Source organism: Marasmius oreades, chromosome 10 (genome assembly GCF_018924745.1).
Source record: "Marasmius oreades isolate 03SP1 chromosome 10, whole genome shotgun sequence".
Taxonomy (NCBI): Eukaryota; Fungi; Basidiomycota; class Agaricomycetes; order Agaricales; family Marasmiaceae; genus Marasmius; species Marasmius oreades.
Window position 1 is genome coordinate 553,813 of NC_057332.1, and position 27,447 is coordinate 581,259.

At 46.9% G+C, this 27,447-nt stretch overlaps 6 protein-coding genes and 1 non-coding gene across 8 annotated transcripts; 5 read left to right on the forward strand and 2 right to left on the reverse strand.

Moving 5' to 3' along the window:
• Positions 1-10: 10 nt before the first annotated feature.
• Positions 11-5,674, forward strand: E1B28_002218 (uncharacterized protein). Its single transcript, XM_043159120.1, has 28 exons — positions 11-674; positions 736-824; positions 878-997; positions 1,059-1,367; positions 1,424-1,645; positions 1,698-1,885; positions 1,943-2,034; positions 2,085-2,148; positions 2,211-2,750; positions 2,809-2,973; positions 3,035-3,175; positions 3,230-3,255; positions 3,318-3,457; positions 3,522-3,586; positions 3,655-3,764; positions 3,815-3,830; positions 3,891-3,970; positions 4,023-4,117; positions 4,173-4,333; positions 4,389-4,479; positions 4,533-4,574; positions 4,627-4,644; positions 4,703-4,772; positions 4,837-4,990; positions 5,041-5,132; positions 5,189-5,277; positions 5,331-5,488; positions 5,543-5,674. The coding sequence occupies exons 4-25, from the start codon at positions 1,073-1,075 to the stop codon at positions 5,092-5,094; spliced, it is 2,829 nt and encodes a 942-aa protein (XP_043002719.1). The 5' UTR covers positions 11-674; positions 736-824; positions 878-997; positions 1,059-1,072; the 3' UTR covers positions 5,095-5,132; positions 5,189-5,277; positions 5,331-5,488; positions 5,543-5,674.
• A 669-nt stretch (positions 5,675-6,343) lies between these two features.
• E1B28_002219 (uncharacterized protein) lies at positions 6,344-7,170 on the forward strand. Of its 2 annotated transcripts, XM_043159122.1 has the most exons (4): positions 6,344-6,763; positions 6,822-6,894; positions 6,966-7,049; positions 7,112-7,170. In XM_043159122.1, the coding sequence occupies exons 1-4, from the start codon at positions 6,384-6,386 to the stop codon at positions 7,118-7,120; spliced, it is 546 nt and encodes a 181-aa protein (XP_043002721.1). In that variant the 5' UTR covers positions 6,344-6,383; the 3' UTR covers positions 7,121-7,170. The 2 variants fall into 2 exon arrangements, with proteins under 2 accessions (XP_043002721.1, XP_043002720.1); XM_043159121.1 differs by having other exon boundaries at positions 6,966-7,145.
• A 114-nt stretch (positions 7,171-7,284) lies between these two features.
• E1B28_002220 (uncharacterized protein) lies at positions 7,285-8,359 on the reverse strand (the record flags this gene model as incomplete). The annotated part of the gene is made up of 4 exons (XM_043159123.1): positions 8,249-8,359; positions 8,086-8,174; positions 7,776-7,982; positions 7,285-7,704 (listed from the first exon to the last, which is right to left on the reverse strand). Exons 3-4 carry the CDS (start codon positions 7,824-7,826, stop codon positions 7,285-7,287), a joined length of 471 nt encoding a protein of 156 aa, XP_043002722.1. The 5' UTR covers positions 7,827-7,982; positions 8,086-8,174; positions 8,249-8,359.
• A 2,498-nt stretch (positions 8,360-10,857) lies between these two features.
• On the reverse strand, positions 10,858-11,512 carry E1B28_002221 (uncharacterized protein). Its single transcript, XM_043159124.1, has 4 exons — positions 11,387-11,512; positions 11,213-11,325; positions 11,088-11,158; positions 10,858-11,030 (listed from the first exon to the last, which is right to left on the reverse strand). The coding sequence occupies exons 1-3, from the start codon at positions 11,449-11,451 to the stop codon at positions 11,124-11,126; spliced, it is 213 nt and encodes a 70-aa protein (XP_043002723.1). The 5' UTR covers positions 11,452-11,512; the 3' UTR covers positions 10,858-11,030; positions 11,088-11,123.
• A 1,368-nt stretch (positions 11,513-12,880) lies between these two features.
• Positions 12,881-15,782, forward strand: E1B28_002222 (uncharacterized protein). Its single transcript, XM_043159125.1, has 3 exons — positions 12,881-13,026; positions 13,087-14,000; positions 14,098-15,782. Exons 1-3 carry the CDS (start codon positions 12,981-12,983, stop codon positions 14,740-14,742), a joined length of 1,605 nt encoding a protein of 534 aa, XP_043002724.1. The 5' UTR covers positions 12,881-12,980; the 3' UTR covers positions 14,743-15,782.
• A 2,151-nt stretch (positions 15,783-17,933) lies between these two features.
• E1B28_002223 lies at positions 17,934-18,037 on the forward strand. The gene has a single exon. It is a non-coding gene; the product is annotated as a tRNA-Gly (tRNA).
• A 139-nt stretch (positions 18,038-18,176) lies between these two features.
• On the forward strand, positions 18,177-19,591 carry E1B28_002224 (uncharacterized protein; the record flags this gene model as incomplete). The annotated part of the gene is made up of 2 exons (XM_043159126.1): positions 18,177-18,407; positions 18,482-19,591. The coding sequence occupies 2 exons, from the start codon at positions 18,177-18,179 to the stop codon at positions 19,589-19,591; spliced, it is 1,341 nt and encodes a 446-aa protein (XP_043002725.1).
• Positions 19,592-27,447: the final 7,856 nt, after the last annotated feature.

The window sequence follows — 27,447 nt, forward strand, 5'->3', positions numbered from 1 at the left end:
CCTTCCATTCGTCGCCTCTCATCCACCGTCTAGGACAGATTCATCGCCTTCTTTCTTCGAACGACGTTATAGGTCTTTGACCGCGGACATCAATCAAATTCCAAGTCAGCTTCTCAATCGCTACGCTATCACAGCATTCGACAACGAAAGTCCAATCGAAACGCTCGGGTATTTGGATGAAACTCTAAGCCGTGAAGTAACAGAATTACAATACGATTAAAAGCAAAATCGCGGTAGAAGGAATGATTACATTATTGCACATGATTTGGGTTCTTGCATACTTGCATATTGTGGTGTCACCTGGTCGTGCTCTCAACCGCATCCCTACGCGTCTGACTGCAGATTCCTAGCACTGAACCAATACGCATGCATTTGGGACGATTGTCTAGAATGAAATGGGCTTTTTCAATCGCGTCCAGCTTGGCAAAATGTGATGATGGGAAACCACGGGATGCCCATTGACCATGTTTCGTTTTCAGGACGGAAAAAACGGATTTTTGTTAGCGGAGGGACTTGGAAGCGGAGATGGCTCCCGTGTTTTGGATTTGGGAAAGATGGGGATACAGTGGAGGGCTTTTTTATGATTGTTTTTCTGCCGACTGCGGTCAACAAGACAGTATGTGCAGTTGCCGTCTGTCCTCCCTGTGATAATAAATGGTGTTTCTCCAGGTACTGTAAGTATATCCTACTGTTCTCTAGTCAATTTCCTGTTCTGAACTACAATTGCATCTGCAGTGCCTCCTCTGCTTCTCTGACCACAACTTCAAAAGAAGATGAAGATGTCGACACGTTCGTCTGCACACCTGCGACATACAGTACACTTGGCAAGCTTGTCTTTGTCTTCTGATGTACTGTGCTTGATCTATTACAATCCTAGTATTCCTTCTCGACTCATGACCGCTTCGCAGTTCAAGCGCAGTTTGCGTGCTTCAGTGGATTCTTTCCGCAGTCACTCCTCACTGCGGAGTTGTCATTGAAGCTAGGTTTTGAACACGGGGTAAGTTATTTTGGTCGTTCAAGACAATATAATAAACTCCCAGTAACCTCTTTCTTCTTAGCTTCCACATTGACTATGGCAAAAAAGAAGCGACCTGGAAAACAGTCTCAAGCTACCACTAATACTCCTGTCGAGCCTGCAACTGCCAGCTCTCAGCCATCCAAACCATCTGATGTTGCCCCGCCAACTCAAACCCTCTCAGAATCAACTGCAGCTCTCACTCATAGTACGGCGCCAACCACAACGCCCGCCGCTAGTGTATCAGGCTCCGCTACCGGTCGTTGGGCTCGCCCCCAAGCTTTGATCGGACCTCAAGGTTCAGGTGCAACCGTTGTTCCGACTCCAACTGAAACGACCGGTATAACTGAAGGTCCTGGTTTTTTACTTTCTTCTTCTTCAGTCCCTGACGATGGTTGCCTGGAATAGCTCATGTCGACGCCATTGGCATCAAGCGACCGAATTTCGGCACCAGTGGAGTAGGGATCAAAGTTTTGGCCAACTTTTGCCCAATCACGCTCAATATCCACGATACTGGAAAGCGAAAGGATGCCGGTAAAAGCGATTTTCTTTGGTACCAGTATGACGGTAAGTCTGAACCTCTCGTTGTGCCTGTATATGCTATGCTAATCGTCGTGTATTCTCCAGTCGGTTTGTTTTCCTACTTTTCATCGGGGAGGTCCAATCACTCACGTCGAATCAGTCATAACACCGTCTCTCAGTCAACGAGCAAGCAGGATATTGATCGAACGGCTCCAACGAAGAGAAGATTCGAGCTCGATCTTCGATACGAGAACAATTAAAGACCGTAAAAACCGGGTCGCGTACGATGGTAAGAAGATCCTTTACGCACCTCGACGGTTGTCTCTTGGGAAGGATGACGATGCTACCGTGAGCAGAACCGTGATCTTTCGTGAATCCAGATATTAAACCCAGCCATTGCTTTAGTTCAGTGTTTCGCTTCATGACAGTCAGTTTGGACGACCCGCTCCACGAATATACGAAGTCCGTCTAAGAAAAACGGCTGAAATCAATCCCGAGTAAGTCCACCTTACCTGTGCTTTACTCGTAACTTACCCACTGTGGACAGGATTCTCAATCGCCTCATTACCGGTGCGCAATCATCAGATATTTCAGTTGCTCCTGCCCTAAATGTAGGAACCGTATTTTCGTTACCCTGCATCATCATCCACGCTGACTATATTTGCGGATGCAGGCGATTAACGTCGTATTTGGGATGAAGGCAATGACGGAGGTGAATAAACCTATAAATGATCAGCGGACCTTCGCAAGGGGTCGTTCGTTCTTCAGCGCTGCAGGGAAAAGGGATCTCGGGGAAGGCTACCAAATATGGCGGGGTTACTTTCAGTCTGCAAGGCCTGGAACTGGACGTCTACTCCTCAACGTCGATACCTCTGTGGCCATGATGTACGCACCCGGCCCACTGATTGGGCTGTGCCTTCAATTTTTTCGTATCGGAGGACCGAACCCAAATCCAAATCTACTGTCACCTCAACATGGTCTGACCGCTCAGAAGCGCGAGGACCTTCAGCTGTTTCTCATTGGTTTGGAGGTTTATATCACCGGGGCTACGCCTGGTCGTCCCCAACGCAGAGCAATTGTGAACGGCTTGACTCGACTGGGGGCCTCACAGGAAACCTTTTCCAACAGAAATAATCAGCAAATGACGGTGGCTGACTATTTCTTTCAAACCGCCAACCAGGCTCTTCACTATCCTAACGTTGTTTGTGTCACGGTATCCGGTTTCGAGCTCCTCGGTCGTTGAGCTATCTCTCACGAACGGTTTACATTAGGTTGGATCGGAATCTGCTAAGATCCCGCTTGAGCGGTGCACCGTTCCGCCTGGTTGTTTCATGAAGAAAGAAATCCCGGAGAAGTTCTTGAGGGAATTTACCAAGTACGCATCACAACGACCAGGAGATCGCTTGACTAGCATCAAGAATAGTTTATTGCCTCAGGTATGGTTCCGGATTTGAGCACTCCGATATGATGCCTCAGGCTCAAACAAAACGTACTCAGGGTGTTCTCGATCATCACGACTCGGAGTATCTAAAGGCTTTTGGCCTTGGCCTTACATCGAGAGAACTTCCAATTACCATTGACGCACGTGTCCTGAGACCGCCAACGCTCAGCTTTGGGGATGGCCAGAAAGGTGTAGTAGTAGGTGTCATATCTTATGTACTGTAATATGGAAGCTGATTCTATACTCAATAGAATCCGGCTGGCGGACAGTGGAGTATGTACGTATATTACGCTTTATCGATGTCTTCATCAAACCCGTGAACCAATCTCGCACGAACAGGACGGGCAGAAAGTGCTTCAAACCGCCTGTAAAGGGCATCGAATGTTGGATGATGATTATTTATGAGTCGAGAAATAGGTTTACGGTGGAAGACGCGACCAAGGCGGCAACGGATCTCGTGAGTGAATGTACCAAATTTGGTGAGTTTTGGTTTGTTCATTGACTTGCGGAAACGGTCGCAAATAAATCACTTCATTATTTTAGGTATACAGGTGCATAAGAGGAACCCGTTCTTGAAGTATGAGAATGGACAAGGGAATATCGAACAGGCAAGCTGAAATACCCTCTGTACTCCAAGTCTTGTGTCTGAGCGACTTACTGATTTTCTTACCGATAGCAACTGAAATCGGCCGGAGAAGAATGTAAGAAAGAAAAGGGCTCCTACCCTACACTTACGGTCGTCGTGATAGCCCCAGGTGGCGGCTCAATCTACAAAGCAGTGAAACAGTGAGGTTAATTATGTTCTTTGTCTGCTTTAATTTAACTGTGTTTATCAGCACCTGCGATGTAAAGGTATCCTGTCGACTCTACCTCATGATCAAGTCTCTTCTACTGATACCCGGTTTGGTGTAGTTCGGTGTTGCTACCCAATGCCTCAAAACAATCAATTGTAAAGGCGCAAATTACAAGTACTGGGAAAACGTGTGTCTCAAGTGAGTCTCGATAGGTTAGTTCCGTTCCCGTACGTGTTCTAACTCATGCCAGAATTAATGGAAAACTTAACGGAATCAACGTCGTTATCAGGCAATCGAATACTATACCCTTCTTGGGTGACTCCGCCAATCCCACGATCATCATGGGTACGTCGATTCCGGTCTTCCATGATCGTGACGCTCACCCGAGCTACGGTATCAGGCGCCGATGTGACACATCCGTCGCCGGGGCCTCATATGAAGAGTATGCCATCGTACGCTTCCGTCGTTGCGAGTTTGGATTCTGCATCGGCGAGGTATATGGGTACGCTCCAGGTGCAAGCTCGAGAGGAAATGATCAAAGATCTCCGCGAGATGAGTCGTGTACGCCTCTTTACCTGTCACTGAGTCGATTGGTCATATATCATCCTCCTCACAGGAACTTTTGGAATCACATATGAAGTACAAGCAAGAAGCAGAGGGTTTGAGCCAACAGAGGTCAGCTCCTAAACGGCTGATCTTTTACCGAGGTACGGGTGTCCACCCGTTTCGAGTACATAACATTAACTGTCCGACGCATTAGACGGCGTTTCGGAGGGAGAATTTGTGCATGTGCTCAATAAAGGTTTGTATGGCAATCGTTGACCTACTCAGGCTCACGGTATCAATTTGAACAGAGCTTCGTCTTCTACGTCGTATGTCACCAAGTCTCTGATATCTAAGTGATCCCTAGACTCAATCTGAAGCTGTCAGTTGCTTGCAAAGACCTTGGGATTGTACCAAAGATAACTTTCGTAATTGTTGGGAAACGACATCATGCTCGGTGAGTGTCCCCAGTGAATCGCCATCTCCAAGCAGAGTCGATCAATGGAAACATACCTCCCTAGATTCTTCCCTCAAACTATGCAGAATGCAGACAACAGTGGAAATTGTCAGGCTGGAACAGTCGTTGATCGCGACGTCTGCCACCCTGTCGAATTCGACTTTTATCTACAGAGCCATACTGGTATTCTTGGTACAAGTCGTTCGGCTCATTATACCGTGAGGAGCTGTCGTCTCCCCTCAATTAACTAACTTCACAACTTTTACAGGTGTTATTCGATGTGCGTGACCTGGCTGGTCTGAATCATACAAATGCAATCTAGCTTATCCGATAGCCTTGGGCTTAGGAAAACAATTTCAAGTGAGCGGTAATTGGCTGGATCACGATCATTTTAGAGTAATCTCCTGAACATATAGGGCTGATTCCTTGCAAGCGCTTTCTTTCGCCCTGTGTCATCTTTACGCCAGGTCTACTCGTTCAGTGTCTTTACCGGCACCAGTCTATTGTGGGTCCATTTCATTGTTTTTCCCGTGGCCAACTCGGTCTCACTTTTGACAGATGCACATCTGGTTTGTTCTCGAGCGAAGTTTCACTATGATCCATCGGAGATGTTACCAAGTCCGGGTTCAGTCATTGAAGGTAATGACCCTATCAAACCATACAGAGATGCGTTCAAACGAACACATAAAAACCAAATGCGACGGATGTATTTCCTGGTACGTCCACTCTTTTGAATCGTGTCTAGGAGTGAAGTAGACCTTTTTGCACAGTAATCTGCTTTCAGTCCTGAGTTGCTACAGATCTGAGGTAATAAGTACAACGTACCTGATATTGATTGGCAGTAGTTCTAAACTATGTAACGTCCTGTTTAGCTTGCATAAATGTTTAGCATTTTTTATACATGTTGTACGCGGACTGATACAGCCGTTACCTCTCTCGTTTATCAACCCCCAGTCGATATGGATGCATCATGCATCAGAGGTCGCAAACATCAAAGCCGGATACGTTGTCATCGAATACCCTCTGCGCTTGCCGATTATGGCTCATCCGCTTGGACCCGCAGTTTGAATTATGCTTGGCAGCTTACGGGCACGCTCTTCCTTGAGCTCTTGTCTTCACCTCCGTTCATGGCGGACGCTCTGAGATGTCAAATAATAGAATAAGTCTAATTATCAGTAGTAAGATTCGAGGGGTATTCGCATCCAGCGCCCGATAAATGAGACAAAAATTTATTTTTCGCCACATATCCCTCAACTTCTCGGAAGTGGTCGATGCTTCAAGTAATCATCGCATTAAAAAGTAAAGAGTCCACAGCTCTGCTGAGGAGTAGCATGGTGATATATTCCCTAGAAGTCCGAGACCATGGGCTATTGGAGATTCGATTTTTAAACACTCCGAGCCTCGAGGAGTCTAGTCCATGAAGTGTATGCAGGGTTGCGTCCTTTGGACTCACGATTGCAACGGTTCACTAGTCAATGATTGCTAAATCTCGGTCATCAGATTAACCCTCAAGGATCTAACCATGCCCGAGTCGGAGGTTCAAAAAGTCTTTCTGGGAAAGGGGCTTTCTCGTTTGTTCCAACCATCAGGTCCTTACTGCGTGCACTTAACATGCATCCATATACGTGCTGGGTTTTCAATCGCAATGTCGACGGACTCAAATCAGACCCTTCACCTTCAATTTTTGGGGCATTACCCTGCTCGACCCAGACTAGAGAGTCTGGCGTCCGAGTCGTTGGTAGCCTCGCCACTTATACGTTCATCCCCCGGCCTTGCCATGGGATATCATCCAATTGTTCGGTCTTTCATCAGAACCAGGTCCGATTCTGCGTGAAGACGGATTTATCCATGCCAAATTACACCTCCGTCACACGGGACGATGGAAGCAATATAGCTTTAGTGGAATGGGGTCCCGAACCGAGCGTTGAAATACGAGGGATTGTAGCGAAACGCCCAGCTTCTAAATTTCTGAGGCACTCATCTAACGAGCGGTAGGTGCTTGGCTGAATGTTCCCACATGCACCCACTAGTTCTCATCAGCGCCTACAGCCTGAGATTCTGGATAATGGAAGTTGACGGCGTGGATTACATTTGGATTCCGAATCAGAATGACGGCTATACGGTAAGAACCAGGACTTCGTTTGTGTAACTCACACGACTCACCTGAGCCTGCTAATGACTCAAATGATTCAGCTCTACAAAGCGGGAGAAAACTTGATGTTTGCAAAGACTACCTCGAAATGCACAGCTGTGGTCCTACACGTCGTCGAACACTTAGTTCAGTCTCGCCTCCTACCTGCCTGTTTGGTTGCCACAATTCTCATGCATCGAACTACCAGTTGATCTAGAGTAGCCTTATCCTTGCAATGCCACCACTACGATATTACACATGTACCGTACAATCATTACATTTATAGATTTAAGTCCAATCACGACGTTGAGGCCGTAAAGCTCGTCCAAAGGAATCGGGAGTTCGAGAGGCTGTCGGGTGCTCCCACAGAAACGGTACATTTCAAATGTGTTCATCGTCTGAACGAGATTTCCGTGGCATGGCACAGCCGCAATAGGGACATTTGCATTTCTCGTCGTCGTCGTCGTCGTCGTCGTCACTATCTTCGGGTGTCCATCCAGTGCAATCATCTTGTGGGCGCTCGTAGACCCACTTCAACTTTGTGGGGACCATGACGCCTTCGAACCATGTGCCTGACTTGGTATTTGCGTCTGCCTCAAGCTGGAGCGTTTTCTCGAAGGAGCTTTCCGGTTCCTTCAAACGAACCCGCCACGACCCCGACGGAAGCGCATCCTGGTAAATCTGGGACTTCATGCGCGGGTCGAAGTCATTTTGAGGTGGTATATCTTCGGCTCTGACAATGTCCGAGTCGGTTGGGGGAAAATGGGACGTGCTTTCAATGCTTTCACTATGGTATCCTTCCTTCGCGACCGAAATGACATAGAAGGTCAGTACTCCAGCCCCAAGTACAGCCTTTTGCCACTGAAACTCACTTCCTCTCCCTCCTGGCGATCTCGTCTCGGAATTGCGGAGCTGGGTCCCATTTACTGGAAAGGTTCGGTGGGTATAGCTGATAATTGAAGTCGATGGTGGTGGCAGTCGTGTGTTGAGAATCGTTTTGAAGTTCAAGGTAGCTTATATACTACTCGCACTCGACAGTTCCATTGTTCCCCGTCTGGGGATTGTGGCTATGACATCCTCTTTGGGCGGTTGAAAGCAGGACATAGCAACGAGTCCAGTGGCAGATATTTTGCATCGAGATTTGTTAATCCCCAAATTTGCATGAATTTAAACAAAACTCACCGTGACAGTTATTGCATACCCAGTGCACACAATGGCTCATACCCAAACGAGCCTGCGTTGAGCGTGTTGCGATGTCACGGTACTAAGCACTGCAAACACCCGAAATCGAAATATTATTACTCAGGTTGATATTCGTGGATCTTGAAGTAGTTCAACGACTCACCGATACCAGTAAGCTTTTCAGCTCACTGCACTAAAACGAGAATGGTGTCTCAAATGGATCATTTCCCCAATCGATGAGAGAAACGACGTCCAACGGTGGGTGTCGGCATGGGAGCAAGAGTTTTAGTCATTCGTGGGATAACCCGTAAAGGTTAGGTAGTTCCCACGGTTCCCGGCTTGCGCAATCCTCCGAGGTCCTACTTTTTTGTGCTCTAGCTTGACGAAGCGACGATATATGAGCCTTTGACTTAGTGTAATGGTCCTCTCGATTTAATGTACTCTCAGTATAATATTAATAACCCACAAATAACCCATATCCATTATGCTATAGTTCCATTTCTACAAATATTATATGCCTGTTCAGACCACTCATTATGTTGTTGAAGATTAAATCTAGTATAAATTCAATATCAGTTCTATGTGATTTATTCTATTATCATAGTTAAAAGAAGTTGATAGCATAATCAAACTTAATACACTACACATACCATTAGAGCAGAGTTATGCTAGAGTTACATCAAGGTGAGAGTAAGCAAGCTATAGCCACAGATCACAAGTGTAAAATTGTCTAAAGATTTCAGATGGTTGCAGAGAGCAGAGTTTCCATCTAAATATGATAGCCTGCATATCATCTGCATGTCATGGACATAATATGTAGGTCATATGCAAGTCATATGTGGATATGGTATGTATATAATATGTAGGTCATACATGGACATATACTCCTGGTGGCATAAAGTGTGGAAAGGGTTTGGCTAAGCTACCTTCACAACAGTGTTTCTACACTTTACATCACCATGAGTACATGATATGCAGATTATATGCAGGCTATCATATTTAGATGGAAACTCCACTCCCTGTGGCCATCTGAAATGTTTGAACAATTTTAATTTTTCACTTGTAATCTGTAAGTATACCTTGCTTACCCTCATCTTGATGTAACTCTAGCATAGCTCTTCTCTAATGGTATGTGTAGTGTATAAAGCCTGAATATGCTATCAATTTCTTCTAAATGTGATAATACTTATATTGAATCTACACTAGATTTACTCTTCAAAAGCATAATGAGTGGTCTGAACAGGCTTATAATATTTTTAGAAATGCCTTTGATACTTCTAGGTATTGTCCTGAGATTTCTAAAGACAAGTTTGAACAATTAAGAAAAATTTACTATAATCATTAACATAATATGCATGCTTTACAGTACATTGCACCCAGTGGAGCTGAAAGAATCACTTCTAAAAGTTTGTTATGGGTCCGCACCCTTCCTCAAAGCAGTGGAAATGCCTACCTGAGCTGAACTAGTGATACAGCTGGATTTACTGTATCAGTATAAATGAGACTGTTGATGAATTGTGAGTTTTTAAATCTTTATTGCTGAATCTCTCCATTTGAATTTGGCTGACCCCAATGATGTCCTGAACAATACTTCTGTCTGGTGCAGCATTTTCCCCAACACAGCACGGCCATGAGTGGGCCTATACCTAGAACCAACCCAGAACCTGCATAATTCATTTCCCACAGGTCCTCTCTCCAAATGAATGAACACCCAGAACTCAACTGCCCCCTTGACACTACTGCTCAAGTCCACTAAACTAGGATTACCATCTGCGATGTGAAAGTCTCACCAAAAGATGAAAGTTGTCCCATCAAGCAGGAACTGTTATAGGCGATGTCAAGCAAGCTTTATCTCGACCCCAGTACTGAGAATCATGCTGTTTACAAGAGTGAAAATTCTTGGGAAAGTCTAAACAGGTATACCACGATAGTCCCCGTAAATTCCCTGGGCTGTACCGTTGGCGACCTGTTTCGACTGTTCGGGTGTTGCTGGCGAGGGACTTTAATCTGCTACCATCCACATCTATGGTGATCGGCACTGATTCAATCGCTTCCGATGTGAAGTCCTGAGCGAACGCAACGTGTACATAACCTCAATTGTGGCGCGTAGAGTCTTTGAATTTCCGTCAAATTCCAATGACTGATCTACGGGGTACTGATGACAGTGACTATCTACTCGGAAACTCGAAAATGATGGAGGGACCATGCTTTCAGAGTGGGAACGACTCTTGTTTCATGTGGGCGCATGCAATGGCCCTAGGATTTCTCAGTACCTTGTGAATCCTTTTCAGCTCCCGCCGTGGTATTAGAACTACAGAACCACAGAAGCTGAAGGTACCAGCAGCCCGGATTTTTTCTACGCCCGGAGGGGAAAAAGATAACTGGAGGGAGTAATATAATGAACTACCCGAGGCTTTCCCAGCCATTCTTTCTACGAGAAATTATCAATACGACATTCATACCCGCCGTATCGGGCGTGCCTTTCTTGGGGTTTGGACCTCATGCTCAGAAACCATGTTGGTTTATATGGCCATAAAAGGGGTCACCGGGTGTGAAGAAACGTCTGCCATGTTCGTAATAAAGTCTATCAGTGGACATACCCCGGATCTGAGAAGACTGATATGAATCGATACATGCCGACCGAAATTGCCGAACTTCCGCCACCCTCACTAACTTAGTAGCCCGGGCGGGCGGGATTTTCCGGTTCATTATCATGGAAAACGCGAATTAATGATGGATTAGAGAACATCAGGAAACTAACTACATGCATCTCGGAGATGGACGTGGGCCCTAGTGATATGATATAATCATATACTGGAAATTCGGAATCAAGAGAAGTTGGAGACGGGTCCCAGAAGGGTTCATAGGATCTACCGAACTGAATTTAAGCTCAGTGACCGTGGTCCGGCACTCAGACCTGGAGAGATGGGTGACGGACACGATGTCTGAATGTGTTTGGAGTCTATCAGTCTATGATCATGAGGTATTCGAACGTAGATCACTTTTCGTCACAGAAGAAAGAGAAAGATGCAGGTCAATCAAGATCGATCATCGCCGCCACGAATCCTGATTCCTGGGGCAAAATTATACTGGCGGGTCCCGGGCAACGGGGGTGCTGGAGACGTACTGCGAGCGTTCGTGACACAAGAGGGTCGCCTCCAATAGGCTTGACCAAGTAGAATAAGGCTGACATTTGTGGTCGCGGTGGGACCACCATCTCCGCCTCCCACATGTATGATACTAAAATCAGGTATGTTAGTTGACTCATGTTTACGATTGTGAAGAGTGATTAAATCATTACCAGTTCTCTTCCATTTCATCGTGCTTCTCGCCAGACTCCGGGCGGTGACGCTGGGGACTGTTCATGATCACGTCGATGAGGGAGGGATGTACAATAATCGGCTCGGTCACGGTGGGTATAAGAAAGTTGACCGTGGTCTCATATCATACGCCGCCAACGATACAAGGCTGAAGATCCATGGCGACCACAAGGAACATAAGGACCTACTCCGGATATGAAGACCATAATAAGAAACTTCATACGCGCGTGTAAACAGGGACTTGAATGCCTTGATTTTCGGTGGCAAGTGAGATTTCATCGGCCAACTTCAGAGATTAGGACCAGAATGTCGGCGATTCACGTTTAACCAGTAGATTTGCGGAGGCCTTCCCTCTTCGGACTGGGTGGGTGGGGATATCTCTGATAGGAATAGGCTTGTGATCAGAGGCGCCCGGGTGGAAGATCAGCTAGTGAGTGAAGCTGCGTGGGTGTGCACCATGTAGCCTCAGAGCCGTCCCGGCCACCGGGATGAGCAAAAAAACATACCGTATCTTAAGCGGGTCGAATGTTTAACTTTTTTCACCTGACTGGCGATGGGCCGAGCATACCACCAGGGTCATCTGAAGCTTGAAGTCGTCCGTCAGTGTCCAACATAAAAGGCATAGGCGAAGGTGGCGTCGTCGGCTAATTGAAAGGCGTGATTGAAGGGCGTGAGTAACAATACTGTACATACAAGGGTTCTGGGAACAATCCGAAAAGGTAGTTCGGACTTCGGACCAAAACCTCACAAGCCTGGGAGGAAGCTCAGTCGTGGATGTATTTGAGAAAAGAACGACTCTTGGTGGAAGGAGAAAAACGTCGCCTAGATAAGGCCCAGATAATCTATCCATATCGGATTTCAATGCTCGTGGAAAAATAATGGCACTTTCCTCACGAAAGTCCTTCAATGGTCAAGCTTGTGGTGGCACCAACAGTAAATTCATAATGAAGTCCTACAGAGCAACTGGAATGGCACGTAACATCGTTGTGGTGTAGAAGAAAAGATGGTACGCACTGTGACACAAGTGTGACATCATGGGAACATTACTTTACAAGTGACAGCGGTCGTTGTGACATTAATACCCGGCGTCTGTGCATGTGGTCATTAGGATTTCAGCTTGAATTGTGCATGAATTTTGTACATAAGAATTGGTTCAGACTGAGTACGACATCTACTCAGATCTTCTCTAGAGAAGAAAAAATTTAGAACGATGCCGGTGTCGCCGGCACAAACCGGAAATTGATTATTTGACTTTATTTGACAATACTCTAGAGCCCAATTGATTCCGGACCGAACAATTTGGGGAGCACCTTCCCGATTGGGAAACAAATCTGAGATGATGCCGAAAAGGGGAAGCCTTGTCAAAAAAATTTACGCGAGGATTTGGGGACGAATGTGGCAAAGTTGATGTTTTGAACTCGAGGCTGATGGGACGAAGTATAAAGAACTGCACGTTCTCTATCCTCGTGCCCTTCTGCCCGCCCGCGAGACCCATTTTCTATACCGCCCGATCGAAATACTTCCCCTCCCCCCCGCCGATCACCTTCAAGCGCCCACAATCCTCTAGGCAAGAATATGCCTGCAGAAAGGTCAAGGGCGTCTAGGCGCAGTGGCGCCGACGGTTAGTAACATCGTTTGCACGCGTTAGATGTAGAAAACAAACTAAGGATCCGGTTTACAGGCAACCAGTTAGTGTGGACGATGCCTGTTGAGCCTACTACGCCCGGCGGGATTGCTTTCGCTACCAACGTCACCCCAATCACTTTCAATGAACCTGTAACGGATAAGGAACTGCAACTGTTTCCCTCTGTTGACGATCCGGCATCTCCTCGACGTCCTGCTCACTCGAAGAAGAAGCCTGAAAACCACATTCCACGACCTCCCAACGCGTTCATCCTCTTCCGGTCCTCGTTCATCAAGGGTCAGCATGTTTCAACAGAAGTGGAGACCAATCACTCTACCTTGTCAAAAATCATCGGATTGACCTGGCAAAACTTGCCGGAGGACGAGCGTCAGGTATGGCATGTGAAGGCAAAACAGGCGCTCGATGACCATAAGCGCAAGTTCCCACAATATGCCTTCAGGCCGCTACATTCTAAAGGGAAAGGCGGGACGGAGAAACGGAAGGTTCGGGAAGTTGGTCCGAAGGATCTCAAACGGTGTGCTAAGATAGCGGAACTATTGGTTGAAGGAAAGAAGGGACAGGATCTCGACGCTGCTATCCAGGAATTTGATAAACACCACGTCCCCGAGATTGTTACTCGTTTCGAGGCTCCCATCACTGAACATTCATTCCGGCGATTCACATCTGATTCTACCATCGATACCGACATAGAGGACGATCCTACTGACACGAGAGCAAGTTCCCCCATACCCCCGCCTTCTCGTTCACGCTCACCGTCGAAGGCCTTGTCGAGATCGCCAAGCTCACGTAGTATTTCGCGCCGTAGCAAACGTTCAGTATCTCCCGATCTCCCGCCCTTGGTAGATCCTCCGCCTGACTATCTAGAGGAGCCAATAGACGGTACAAATGCGTCTCCCACTGTAATCATCAATGATTCGTATTCGTTCTCTTCGAAACCGAATCCCTCATTTGTACGTTTTTTTTTCCTTTCGCCGTTCTCAAGTCATTCAGAGTGGCTTCCGCTCCTTGACCATCTGTGGCCGTTGTTCTAATCTTTTTCTCACTCAGGACCCCAACACATTCTCTTATAACCAGACCCCCGATTCCTCACCTCTGCCTTCGGCAGCTCAAAGCGTCGATAGTCTATTTTCTGAAGGGCCGTTCTGTAACGGATTAACAATGTTCGGCGAAGACGCGACTGAACATTCAAGGCGACCTTCACTTTCTATCAACACATCGCTCCCTTCGATAGCGACAGGACCCGGTTCCGTCTGGACACATCCTCTCTCCCCCGTGTCGTCTATAACGCCAGGCTACCACGAGTCTCCGAGCTATTCATCCTACGATCCTTATATCTCACCGCTTGGTGGCCATCATACACCGCAACTCTCACATTCTCCCTCCCTCTCTGCTGCAAGCTCGTATGAAAACTTGTCGGGCATGTACCAGAACGACGGCATATCCCAACAATGCGTACCGCTGTCACCTGCGTGCGACTATCATGACGGCAACGGTTATTCGAACGATTTCTCCATTTTCGTTCACGGACAAGATTCATCTCAGACAGAGTTCATGACGTACGGCTCTCTGTCGATGCCCATGTCTCCCGACGACGAGGATCTCACCCTTCTTAAAGCCAAGTCACAAGGTCTCTTCCAACCGTCGACGTACGATTTAGACTTCTCGACTTTCGGTTTAATACAAGGCTACTAACCCCGAGAAGACCCTCAGACAATACCAGGATTCACGCTAGAAGTTGATCTTGGTGAATTCTCCCTTTCTTCCGATCTCTTACTATTTGACATTCCTTTACTCGTTCTAATGGATGCGCGACCCGCCTTCGACCCTCTTCCATTATTCTTCTGCTTTCCGGACCTTCTGGATTCTTGAGCCTCCCTCACCCCGTCTCGAGATGTATTACTAGCAACTTCCCGGATTCTCAGTATATTTATTCCCGATTTGCTCCATATATTGGCCTTCATCTCATTATTCTCGCCTTCCTCATACGTCCTGCCTTTCCAGACACCCCCATACACCATCTTGTTCTTCAAGTTTGGGACCGCCTCCTTCACCGACATTCCACTGTTCTTAGCCACTCAATCAACGTCCCCGGGTTCAAGGCTCATTTATTTATTCAACCCATAAAAAATTCCGGACGAGTTATTCTCATCCTCTGTGCCCTTATCTCTTATTAACCCCCCCCTTCCCTTGTATATAGTCAGTTGCCTGTCTTCCCGCTCTTTGTTCCTTTAATATCCCCTTTCTGATTTATCTCTTCCCTGCCCGCCATCCTCAAAACCCTTCCCGCCATCCCTCTTTTGCCCCGTTCCGTGTTTTACGACCACCGGTGGGTATCAAATGTTGTTTTTGTCATTTTTTATTTATGAACCCTTGTATCAACACGATCCGCCAATGTTATAAACGTCACTATTCAACGTACATCTACAACCTTGGACTTTGGAAAATGTTCTTTTGTTACATGCGGAGGAAATTTGGTCTCCGGGGTTCTTCAAACACCGGGGGCGAAATTTACTGGGAGATGTCAAAAGTCACGTCGAAATGCGCCATATGAATATTCTTTCACCTCGGGGAGACGGGGAAGGTGATATGAATAATAGCGACCGTCTGGACCGGGATTTCTGTATGAAGTGATTTTACTTAACCAGGAAAGGGTTGCATGGGAGAAATCCGAGCTTCAGGGCGCAGGGCATGGGAAAAATAGGACAGGTGATCGTCCGTACTTGACTTCTGACGTTAAGCGGTAAGTGTAGGTTTTGTTTCCAAAGTTTTTGAACGTGGGGTTGAGCCAAGTAAAATGTAACGAAAAAAGGAAATATCTAACAGAAAATGTTGAATTTTCTGATCTTGATAAGGAAGTAAATAAGGAAGCCTTGTTTTCATGATTGCGGCAAATTAGGTCATCAGATGCCGTATACAGACGGCTGGAAGATATGTGATGACTCCCAACCAAAGTTCGGATTCTAGGGAAAACGACCTTGAGGAAGTGGGAACGGGAAGTTTTATATTTGGAGTGATTACTGAAATCCCCAATCTGGTAGGCTGAAAGAGTCATCATCGGGGTGCGCGTTTAAATGAGAGGTTCGACTGCATGAATGATATTCAATACATGGAGATCCCTCACGGAGCGAACCGAGCAAAACCGAGGTCGAGTGCGGCGGTTAAAAGTTTCGGCGATTGGGTAGCTGTCATCCCGTCTGCCGGCTGTGAATATTTGAATGTTTGAACTTTGACGGACCCACTGGCGGTGTGAGAGTATGCCAGTATGCCATGACCCTATCCCTATATGTAAACTGAGCTCACATCATTGTTGGAAGTCTCGTATCTTGAACAATGAAGAGCCAAGGCCTACTTGCGTCTTGAATCGCCATGAGGCAGCGATAAACTTGAACGATGCATGGTTCAGTGGCTTTCGATAATTCGATTAGATGCCAGATGTCATATTGTACTACTGGAAAATTGAACGCCTGGTTCTCGGTAACTTGAATTCTCACCATACCCGAACTAAGCGAGATTCTAGATGACGAGACGAGCCTAAACGCGGGGGGAATATTATAGCTTGACGAGTACAAGGACAGGGTAGAGGTATCATCAGCCAGAAAAGTGTCCCTTCAAGGCCAGAGGTTGCGATTCTGAGCGTTAGATAGACTGAGTAGGGTTCCTAAGAGAGGATCGGACATCAGTCGGTCGATATTGAGCATCCCGCAATCAGTCGGACGCCTCGAGGCAGATACTTCAGTGCAGTCAGTCGGGGCACGCGGCAATTTATTCTCACGTGTACGGTACCGTGACGAAGGCTTCTACTCGGAAAGAATAAATTCCGCATGCGCCCAAGTTCACTGTGGGGTACATGGGCAGCTTCGGAAAGCTCCGTTGCGCCAGGACAGGGTAAAGGGCAGGCTAAGAGAGCCATGAGGCAGGGAGGTCCACCTCTACTTGGAATTTCTACCACCCAAGCGGTTGCTACGAGCCTATTAACGCCTTCACAGATATCGATCAGCTGTAGATTGATAACGATCGCAAGCTATAAGTAACGCCGTAGAAGGGTGATCAGTGAAAGTTGGAATCCGCTGGTCATTTAAAGAAGCTAGAACTTGAGTAATGAGGTGGCTTTCCCCAGGCTTGATAACTACCGGAATGAATTGTGCCGCGCTTGATTGGAGGGTCCGACAGCAAGCATTCTTCGAATACGAAACCCTCCAGGTTCTAAGTTCCGCATATCATTCAAATCATTAAAACTTGGTTGACTTTGGTGTAAACATACACCGTAACTTACCTAGACCAAATAAATGGCAGCTTTCCTCGGAAATGAACGACGATGATTTCCTTCTTCCACCTCGTGCAGATTGTCGAGCGAGTCTTCTTCATACAATAGGACTTTACACCAGAATTACGTCGAGCCTCATTGTCTTGAAATCATGAAAAAATATCCTCTGAACAGGTCCATCTTGAGTTTCGTTGGAGGTTGATTGAACTCGCACACCAGACATAAGGGTGATACCATGAAGTTGTTGGGATGTTTAGATTGGGACAGAGCTAGGATAGCACTGCACAGAAGTTTTTGAGCCTCAAAGTAGCTATTTGGATCACGAAGCGCCTTCAGGTATCGCTAATGAAAGATGCGGTCAAGACAAGGTCGTGAACAAAGTCGTGTGCACTCAAGACTCCGAATGAGGCATTTTTGTCTCAGCACGTGTTGTGTCCGTCGACCCCGAAAGCTCAGTACATTAAGGCGACTTTGGCGGCTTACTCAAGTTATTCCGCCTCGTCGAAGGTTTCCTGAACATCTGGACCGAGACAGACTAGTACTGGGATCAAATAACTGCAGTATAGGTTTTGTTTCTACCTTTGACCAATCTGGACGAATTATAACATATATGTAATGAGCTCAAGTGGTCTAACGGTTATGATGCGACCTTCCCATAAGGAAGCTTCGAAAAAAGTAATGACCATCAAGGTCGCGAACGGGGTTCGACTCCCCGCTTGAGCATTCCTGAGTTGTTGTTTTTTCTTTTCCCCAGGATTGGTGAATAGTAATGACACGCATTATAGGATCCATAGCCCAAAGATTGCGAACAATGGACAGCCTCTCGTCCATAAGCCATGCTAATATCCATAAAATTCGAATAATGTGCCACCAGCCACAATGGCAGGCCACCTTCGGAGAAACATATAAATTAGACCAAGTAGCAGGACGGAAGCCCATAATTACCACTTTCTCTTCCGTTCTAACTTCCCTCAACATCATCTCGGTTGAATCTGCGATTACCGAAATTCTAACACTACCTATGATGAACTTGCCAATCATGAAAGACCTTATTCGACAGAAGACAAAAGATATTAACCGCCGAGATGCGTTGGTACGTGCCACAACCGTTATTCTTCCGTACTACGACGGCTAACAAATTCTTCCTTGACGACTCTGGTTTAACAGGGAGACTGGCAAGAACTCTTTCTCTCTCTTCCTAGAGTCCCTGTAGGGTTCTTCCGCGAAATGACAGAATTTGCAGCTCCTCCCTCGACCCCAGTAAGCGCGGTTTTTTCGGTTTCCAATACATATACACCCTCTGGCAGGGTTTCGGATTCAGATGCCGATCCAAATAAAAAACACAATGTCGAAGACTCAAGACCACAAGTCCTCTGCCTCTCTCAACCTCCCCTTTTAGACCGCGTATGTGACAAGCTTTATGAGACGGTAGACTCGGAGGAGGAGTGCTTTGCCGATGATGAAAGAGTCGAGGGAAATTCAGGGGAGTTGTCGGATGACGGCTCAGATTCGGATGGGTTTTCTGAGGGAGAAGCCGCGTATCATGATCACGACCGGAAAAGCCGCTCGGAGAGCCTGCAGGAGGTCGTCCTGTCAACAGTCGAGCCTCCAGCGCATCAGAAATGTGGCACGGAAGATACGGAGGGGGAAAGTGGCCCCATCTGGGCAAACGAGTCTACTTTAGACGAGGAGTCCGAGTTAGAGGAAGGGGAGATCAGTGATAGGACAACCGCCAGACGCACAACATTTACAGATGACAGCGTTGAAGAGCTGCCGAATCCTATCAGCAACGCCTACGACGACGATTCCGACCCGCCCTTCTTCATCAACCCTTGGAACCACGACGCTACTCCTTATCTTGGAGAGCATCCTACTACCCGCACGGCTCCAGAATACCATGCTGTTCTTGATGAAGCAAGATATTACTTTATTGAACGCACTCGGGAGGCCCACCGGTCGGTACTTACCTCGGAATCCATCGGGCCCCTAACTCCCATTCCTTCCCCTTCCTCTTCACAGGGAGAAGAGAAAATTCAACTCCCTCCTTTACTCAATCTGCCTCCTTATCCCCGTCGAGTCGAGCGACTCCCAAGTTTCAACACCCTCGTCATTGCCTCAGGTGTTGCGTTAACGGGTTATACTGTCGAGGGGAAGGCGAAGAACGACGTTCAAACTAAGAAGCATGCTTTTGAGGCGACAGCTACTGCTGAAAAGACCGTTCGACGTGGTGCTATCCCGGAAACGTTCCATCCACCGTTCTCCAGCGTTCGCCAGTGAACAATATTCTGGCATTAGCTTGTTTTTATGACTCGTTTTGGACTTTGTGTACAATATAATCCGTTAGTCCATAATATAGCATCGATTCCTTATGTTTCGATTAGTCTGTTGTCATGTCATTATAAATGTCTTGTAAGCTCACGTACTAGCTAGGGTTCCGGGCTTACACACGAACGCTCGCTGCGCTCGGATGTGTTCCTGCCCTTCACCCAGCTAGGCGGGGCTTCGCCCCTGCACCCCATCGTTTTTTTTCTTGAGAAATATGCACCGCACACGGCCCGGTAGCTCGCTTCGAATCTCAGTAGCGATAGAAAGCGAATCTTTATCGTTGTTCCTTTTTATTCCTCATCAATACCACTATAGACAGTTTACAGTACGACCGGCTCGGGCGTAGCCGCAGGCACTGCCGCGGCTATCAATATATCACCACTGGGACGCGCGTCACGGATGCGATTGTCCTTCGACTCTAAGTACCTCAATGGCCAGCTACACTGGGCAGCTGTCACTCCTAAGATCTGGAGATTGGTGAGTGAACTTGTCCACATCTCTCTACCATATCTTTGAAATCCCTGTGATTCAATTTGTGTTTAGCCTTTGTAAATTCAAATCCATTTTTTTTTTTCATCTCACTGGTATCGACGCTTTGCATGTACAGTAACGGTGTAGAAGTAAAGAAAACTATTCTACAAATTTGTCCGAGGATATCTCCTATTAAAGTCTGATTTACGTTCATTTAGAGCAGCACCACCGAGATTTTTAACCCGAGTGAAATCAAATTTATCCAAGATCATCAAACCATCAAACTCCTTCACCCTTGACAATGCAACGAAAGTTAGCCCTACACAGAATTCCCGCTTCCCCAGTCCAATCTGTGCCTTCTCCAGTGTGAGACCTTGCGACTTGTGCACTGTGACTGCCCAGGCTAATCTGAGGGGGAGTTGCATACGACTACATTGGCGACTGTCATATTCGAAGGATTGCTTGATAACTGGAATTGGGACGATAGGATGACCTTGAGGCGCATGCTCTCGTGGTCCAGTTCTCCAAAGGGTAGGACCGGTGTAAGTTGGGCACTCAAGTAAAACTGCTAGAGGGAGATCGGAGCATTCGGCACCCTTTTTCCAGATTATATCGGCCACAATTCCAAGCGTCCCGTTGACCAAGCCTAGTAAACAGATATTTTTTAGTAAGGAGAACAGCAACCACGAAGCAGCTAGTAAGAGTGACCCTTTTTCTGCCATAAGTTGCGGGTCACCATTACTTTTGCACCTCGTGAAAGGAAAATATTGTTCTCGAGGCCACCACAATCATCAGGGGGGGCCTTTTTTGCAGCACATGGTTCGTTAAGATTGAGCAGTTCCTTGAGATTTGAGTTTTCAACTTCGTCAGCAGTAGTATACAGTCGCACAGCATCGTTAAAAGAGGATTTGGTTTGGTCCGTAAGGTTTCATCAGGGAAATCCCAAAATGCGAATTGGTGCAAATTCGCACAAATTGAACTAACCTAGCTAATCTGCGCAAGTTTGGTTGTTTGGCGCAAAACTGTGTAAATTAGGATAATGCCCAGAAATGTTTGGGGCAAATTTGCACTAGTTTGTGCGAATTCCACCTAAGTTTTTGTCAAAGCGAAAGGCAACTTTGCTATTTATTCATGAATTGTATCCATAAATGATAACACAGATTTAAGTAGTGGGACTTAGAGAATTCTCATTCTTTTTCATAGTTGTCACAGTTGTGAAATTTAGTGGTCGCCGTCAAGTCATTGAATGACTTGCCGAGATCACCGATTTATCCGAGGGACCGGGTTGCAGGTTACGTAGTACGACGTGTTCTGGTTATTATATGTACGTTCTTCTTCATTCCTTTTTCCTTCATTCCATCACTACCACTCGCACTCCAAACTTTCCTTCTCTCCCCAACTCTCTCATATAATTTATTCTTCATGGTATGCTCGACAAAAGAATGCCGGCAAGACTCAGGCCCGGGTCCAGCTCTGAGCTAAGGTTTCTCGGGTGGTTTGGAACAGCTGTAGAAGCAAGTACGTCGTCTTTGTTGTCCGCCTTATCGTGCTTTCAACGAATTTTTAGGCTTGTGTGATTCATAATTTGTTCTCATCAAACAAGGATCATCAAAGACTTGATGCTTCTTCCACTAGTACTGTCAGTAACTGTTTACTTCTGGTCTGGCTATTGTTCACTGGTACACACAGGCTTTACACTTCATGATAAATTGGCAGGAGATGTCGGGTCCTAATCACATTGATGTACATATTTAGATACGACCACATGTAACTTAGTGAACAACGTCAATATACACTACTTGATTATTTGTTACAAGTGCGACGAAACGAGGCCCAACTATTTGTAAGAAATGTGCAGATTTGCGTCAATTAGAGACACCCAAATGCACGCAAAATAGCACAAATAAGCACGAATTAGTCAAAATTCGTTGGGGGGATGTGGAAATAGCAAAATTCGGAGAAAGTCACTAACGGTCGCAAATTTGACGCCTTGGTGCGAATTGGTACAAATTATTACTGATTTGTGCGAATTCACATTTTGGGCTTTTCCTGATGTTTCAGCATAGCGAGCAAGAAGAAAAGTCCAGTCAGAGTGTGTGAGTCCACCATTTGAGGCATTCCTAAGGAGAGAGCGGAATTGAACTTGATCCAGTGAATTACCTTGCTGTCGTCGAACAATTTGAAGCTGAAGACTCTCTGAGAATGAAAGATAGAGGCTGTGACCATCACGGCTGAGCTTTCCTAGAGGCGTGTCTTCCGTAGCCGGTTTAGAGAAGAGACACCTATCCTTTACAGGTGGTAGTTGAGCAAAATCACCAACGAGAGCCGCATGATAACCGCCAAAAGTTGCATCCGATCCTGATGGATGAGCCTGTCAGAGCCTTGAGTCCATCCTTGCAAACATACGCTGCCCAAGCATTGACTTTTCATCAATAATGAGAAAGTGGACGCCCTTCCATTTCTGTTGCAATCTGGTAAGACGAGATCCAGCAAGTGGGACAAGTTCGGAGTTTTTGGCAGGAATGGAGAGAGCAGAGTGAATAGTAGAGCCGTTGATGTTCAGAGCAGCAACACCAGATGGAGCAATTACCCTGACAGGATCAGGTTGATTGTTTTCAGATGCCATACGGTGAAGCTCCTGACATAACGCCTTAATGACATAGGTTTTCCCACAGCCTGCGGTTCCATCGATGTTCAGTCTGAGTTGCGGAGGTTCTTCTCCTTGAAGCAGTTGAGCATAAGTGTCAGTGAATCGATTCAGTATGACCTAGTAAATAATTAGATTTGTTATCAATAATGATGATAAAACTATGCCTTTTGTTCGTCCGAAATAGTTGCTAAATCCACAGGGAGGTCAACCTCTTCCTGAATATCTCCCATCTCGATTTTTTGGACCGATATATAGCTGGAAACACTCTCCAGGTTCTCCCAACGGTCATATGCAGCATCGGGTGTAAGGCCTTGATCCAAGGGGCGGTTCCCGAGATTGTCAATTCCAAATTGTGGAGCAGCTGCGCCAGCAAACATTTGTTGATAAACCATCCAATCCTCCTCCCGGAACCCTACTATGTCCTCCACGACGTCTAGTTCTTCTTCTTCTTCGACTTCATCAGCAACCGGATTAGACTCTTCCTTCCAGCTGCGTAGATTATCTCGAGGATGTGTGTGGCCATTGTCCTCACACTCAACGAATAAATCTTCCCAGGTACGCATTGTGTGATTGGGGCCATCAAGGAGCTTTCTCGGATCACGGAAGGGATGATGAGAGAGAATTTTGACACGGCAGTAATCTTCATATTTGTCGTCTTCAGGGTTGGGTGAGTAACTGGGAAAGATGCGAACGATAACGGTGGTGTTATTATTATTGCATTTCCACTTGTGGTCATGCCAGTGGTAATGCGACCATATTTCATACATTGACATGTCTTCTAGTTCAGGTGTGCGCGCCACATACCGTTGCATCCACGAAGAGTCTGTGACCAACCTGTCTCCGGGTTGCGCTGTCCCATCCTCACTATGAACGTCAATTTCCCGATAACCACCCTCTTTACTCAGATTCAGGGTCTTCCAGCCGAATGATGCCCGGACTAGAGGAACGCCAAGAAGAAGATGGGCGGTTTCTTGGGCAGAGTAGGAACGTTCTCCCAGCATTTTGTTCATGAGTTTCTGGCAAAGTGAACGAGCATTTGACTCTTCATCACGAGAAACGAGGTCGCTAAGCATTGTGGTAAACGATGGCGCACTTGATTCGGCTTTAGTAGCATATTTTGAAATGTATCTGACGGACTGAGTAAGCTTGGGAAACAGGTGAATGGCGTCAACCGTGACATACTGTAGAGCTGCTGATTTGCTTAGTACAGGTTTGATGTCCGTGTTAGCTAGCCAACCCATCATCATAACAGGGTTGTAACAGTTGACAAGAGGGTCGTTCCGGCATGGGTGGAAATGAATACGGTTCTTGCTGTCGGTACCCCATCCAGCGTCATTTCGTAAATCCTTGGGGAAATCAAATCTGCAAACCTGTATTGGTTCTTCTTCGCCGGGGACCTTTCGTTTGACTAGACAGTATTTTGCTGAGCATTTGTCATGTCGTTGAATCCAGTTTAGGAGGTTGGATAGCTCGGCTTTGTTATAGTTGAGAGTTTCTGGGTCAATGGTGCACGGATGGGGTGGAGTAAGGCCACCGTCCGACGAAGCAGGGAAGGGATTCCAAGCCGTAATGTACTTCGACCAATAGGATAGAAAAATTTGGATTTTTTCCTGCTGTTCATCGGAAATAATCGGATCTGGATGTTTAAGGCGACTCCAGTCAACGTCATCGGGGTCTGGTGCATCTTTGAGCCACAAGAAACCGTGAATGTGTCCACTTCCCCTCTCCTGCCACTCGTAGCGGTACCAGTACTGTTTTATCCCGAGAACGGGTCCTAGCACATGCTTCATGAAGAGCCCAACACGTTGGTCGAGATACGTGGCTGCAATGTGTGGGTTATGTTTAAGAAATCGGCGACGTTGGCCTTGGGAGCGACTGTCATCCGAAGGTAGAACATCTTCACCATGACTTGGCATATGTCGATGGAGTCCTGGCCACTGGAGATCAGCGGCACTTAGAGTAATAAACGCATGTGGTGTGCCAAGTACGTTGATTGCGGCTGTGAGTTCCGACCGTCGGGCATTCCAGTAAGCGCGGGTACCACGAAGCTGGACACCATATCTTATCATTAAGTTTGCTATTGTTGTATCGCCTTCATCCATCATGTTTCGAAGGTCGTTCGCTGTAAGTTTTGCAGCATCGTGAGCCTGGTTCACGAATATTTTTGCCTGTGCATGAGCTCGGGTGCGTTGAAGTGTATTGAAAGCAAACCAGGGGAAACGGCGATGGCTAGCGAAACGGTGATCCCGGTACTGCATGAGGTGTGAAAAGTATTCGGAAAGGGATATTTTATGTGTTCGCGGCTCGAAGAAATCTCCCTTTCCATCTGGAAAGAGTGTCGGAAAGCACCTGGTAATGTATCCTGGAGTGTTTTCATTGATCGGATTCCCTCTGTCCACCGTACTGGCCTGAGGGCGGGAGTTAGCGGTTGTCAGAATCAGTAGGTTGCATAAAAGTTCTTACAATAATGTGACGTTCATATCCGACTTGCCCGTGCTGGGTGATTGGGGCGGCAGCGTCCCGTATGGCAGTGATTTCATCAACGCCGCCTGCACCAAGGTTGAGAACACCAGTGTCGGTATACTCTATACCGGTGTCCTCTAGGTCGGCTGCTGCTTCCATGTCATCAGCAGAGGTGTGAGGGCCATCATTTTCTGCTGGAGCTGAGCCTGAGGCTATACATGTGGGGATTCGGTGTGCCATGGAGCCTTGTTCCGGGAGTTCGTTAAGCCGTCGTTGAGTTTCGGGATCACCGAGCTGGATGTGAGAGTAGGAGGGATCGATTCGACACTTCTCACGAAGAGCATCCAACACTTTCTGACGGCGCACGATATAGTCGACATGTTCCGACATGTCTGTCTGTTGTTGTCGGATGATGACTGTCTCGCATTCTTCAGGAAGACGAGGAAGGTGTGTCGCCATGCTTGTAATATCGTGAACAAAGCTGCAGACATGGTCTTTGTATTTGTATTGAAACCCAGAGGTGTGGCGAACAGACATGACCGGGAGGTTGAGTGAGATCATCATCTCCTCAAGCTCGGTAAGGCCCTTCAGTGCGTGCGGGATATCGGCTGTAGGTAGCCATTGCGTGAGCATCACTGATAAGATATTCGACTGACCCGGGACTCACCTGGGTGGACGTTATTCTCGGTACCCCACTTTTTCACGTCTCCTTTATCCTTGTTACACCGCTGGCAGGCACCAGCTGTCAGCTTCACGTTCCAACGAACCTCTCGACAAACACCACAAGTCTGCAACTTCAGGTCCTTGTCAGCCTTCACGAATTTCTGAATACATCTTTTCTCGGCCTCAGTGACCACCACATCTTCCGGTAGATCAACTTCTATCATGTCAGTGCCATCGCCGAAATACTGGTCAAAGTCGTCTGAATCCAGTACATCCACGCCTTCGGATTCGTCGCTTGGCGGAGGCTCGTCCTCGTCAGGCACATCTTCCATGGTGACGCGTCTTCGACGCGCCCGGCAGTCGTTACATGTCGCGAAAAGCTGACCGTGCTGATTTGTGCAAGCTTCGTGGGGTACTTGCTTTGAGCAACTAGTACACCAGTGAAGTCCTAAAAGCTGCTTAGATATTTGAAACTGTATATGCATGTAGCTACTCACCTTCGCGTTGTGCCTCCAACCGCTTGTCTACATTTCTCTGAGTTGCCTTGGTCCGACATTTATCGCACGTCTTTGTGAGTTTTGACCGAACTTCACCAGTGACTCCACGTCGTTGTACGGTTTCTAGAAGGTGAGCAGGAATGTAATGTCGAAATTTCAAGATCTTATGGCAGCGTGTACATTTCTGCTTTTGACGACATTTCTTACAACGATCGGGGAAAGGTGTGTTGGGTTCACTGGGATATGAGCGTTCGGATTTGAGCTCCTTACAGAGCGAGCACCTCCGATTTGTCTTAGCACGATGGCAACTCTTGCATTGGTCGTGTGTATTGCTGAACGCGTGAAGCAGTTGGACTACGTTGCAGGAAGGGCATCTTCTTCGGGCTGGTAGGTGAATTGTGAGAGAAGTATTGCTATCTCGAAAAACACTGGGGAAAACGGGCATGATGGTTTGTGCAATTGTAAGAGGTAGAAAGGATTGAGATACCTGGCGCGCGGCTACATCCTCTACGACTACTCCCTGTATTACCTTTCCGACATATCTTACTGGCGGTGAAAAAGAAACACGTCGTAAAAGTTGTCAAAAAGCATCGATTTCTGTCATTGAACTTGATACATGGGTACTAAAATGCTTTCTGTGTTGATTTTCGAGGTTTTGGAGCAGGTAGAATAGAGGATGGAAGGGCTGCTCGTCGCCTTTGGCGACGAGCAAGCAGGTCGCGCGACATTGAAACGGAAACGACAAATAATTACAAACAAAAGTTGACCGGGCCCTCAGGCCTCACCCGTTGATAAGGATTGCTCGCTTCGCTCGCAACAACTTAATATTCAGTCCTTGTTATTGTATTTCGCCACTCAAGGAAGGGTGCAACCAAAGGCCGAATTTGCGCTAAGCAACCACGTATGTACCCTGTAACGGACGGCCACGATAGAAAGCCCGGGTTTCTAGATAAGTCTGGTCAGATAAGTATTGAAAGCATTCGCTGTTGCGGGTTTACCTGTATATCTAAATGTTCCAACGCCTTGCTATCTCCTGCCACATCTTAACACCGCTACGAATATTT

What these genes read in the sequence shown, in the direction of transcription:
- E1B28_002218 (XM_043159120.1), top strand. Translation starts at nt 1,073, where the DNA reads ATGGCAAAAAAGAAGCGACCTGGAAAACAGTCTCAAGCTACCACTAAT. An exon ending in ATCTCCGCGAGATGAGTCGT is followed by an intron (nt 4,334 to 4,388) that starts GTACGCCTCTTT and finishes TCCTCCTCACAG; the next exon opens with GAACTTTTGGAATCACATAT. An exon ending in GTCGTTCGGCTCATTATACC is followed by an intron (nt 4,991 to 5,040) that starts GTGAGGAGCTGT and finishes CAACTTTTACAG; the next exon opens with GTGTTATTCGATGTGCGTGA.
- E1B28_002219 (XM_043159121.1), top strand. Translation starts at nt 6,384, where the DNA reads ATGCATCCATATACGTGCTGGGTTTTCAATCGCAATGTCGACGGACTC. An exon ending in AGGCACTCATCTAACGAGCG is followed by an intron (nt 6,764 to 6,821) that starts GTAGGTGCTTGG and finishes CAGCGCCTACAG; the next exon opens with CCTGAGATTCTGGATAATGG. An exon ending in ATCAGAATGACGGCTATACG is followed by an intron (nt 6,895 to 6,965) that starts GTAAGAACCAGG and finishes CAAATGATTCAG; the next exon opens with CTCTACAAAGCGGGAGAAAA.
- E1B28_002221 (XM_043159124.1), bottom strand. Translation starts at nt 11,451, where the DNA reads ATGAACAGTCCCCAGCGTCACCGCCCGGAGTCTGGCGAGAAGCACGAT. An exon ending in GATGAAATGGAAGAGAACTG is followed by an intron (nt 11,326 to 11,386) that starts GTAATGATTTAA and finishes ACCTGATTTTAG; the next exon opens with TATCATACATGTGGGAGGCG. An exon ending in TTGTGTCACGAACGCTCGCA is followed by an intron (nt 11,159 to 11,212) that starts GTACGTCTCCAG and finishes ATTTTGCCCCAG; the next exon opens with GAATCAGGATTCGTGGCGGC.
- E1B28_002222 (XM_043159125.1), top strand. Translation starts at nt 12,981, where the DNA reads ATGCCTGCAGAAAGGTCAAGGGCGTCTAGGCGCAGTGGCGCCGACG. An exon ending in TAGGCGCAGTGGCGCCGACG is followed by an intron (nt 13,027 to 13,086) that starts GTTAGTAACATC and finishes TCCGGTTTACAG; the next exon opens with GCAACCAGTTAGTGTGGACG. An exon ending in CGAAACCGAATCCCTCATTT is followed by an intron (nt 14,001 to 14,097) that starts GTACGTTTTTTT and finishes TTTCTCACTCAG; the next exon opens with GACCCCAACACATTCTCTTA.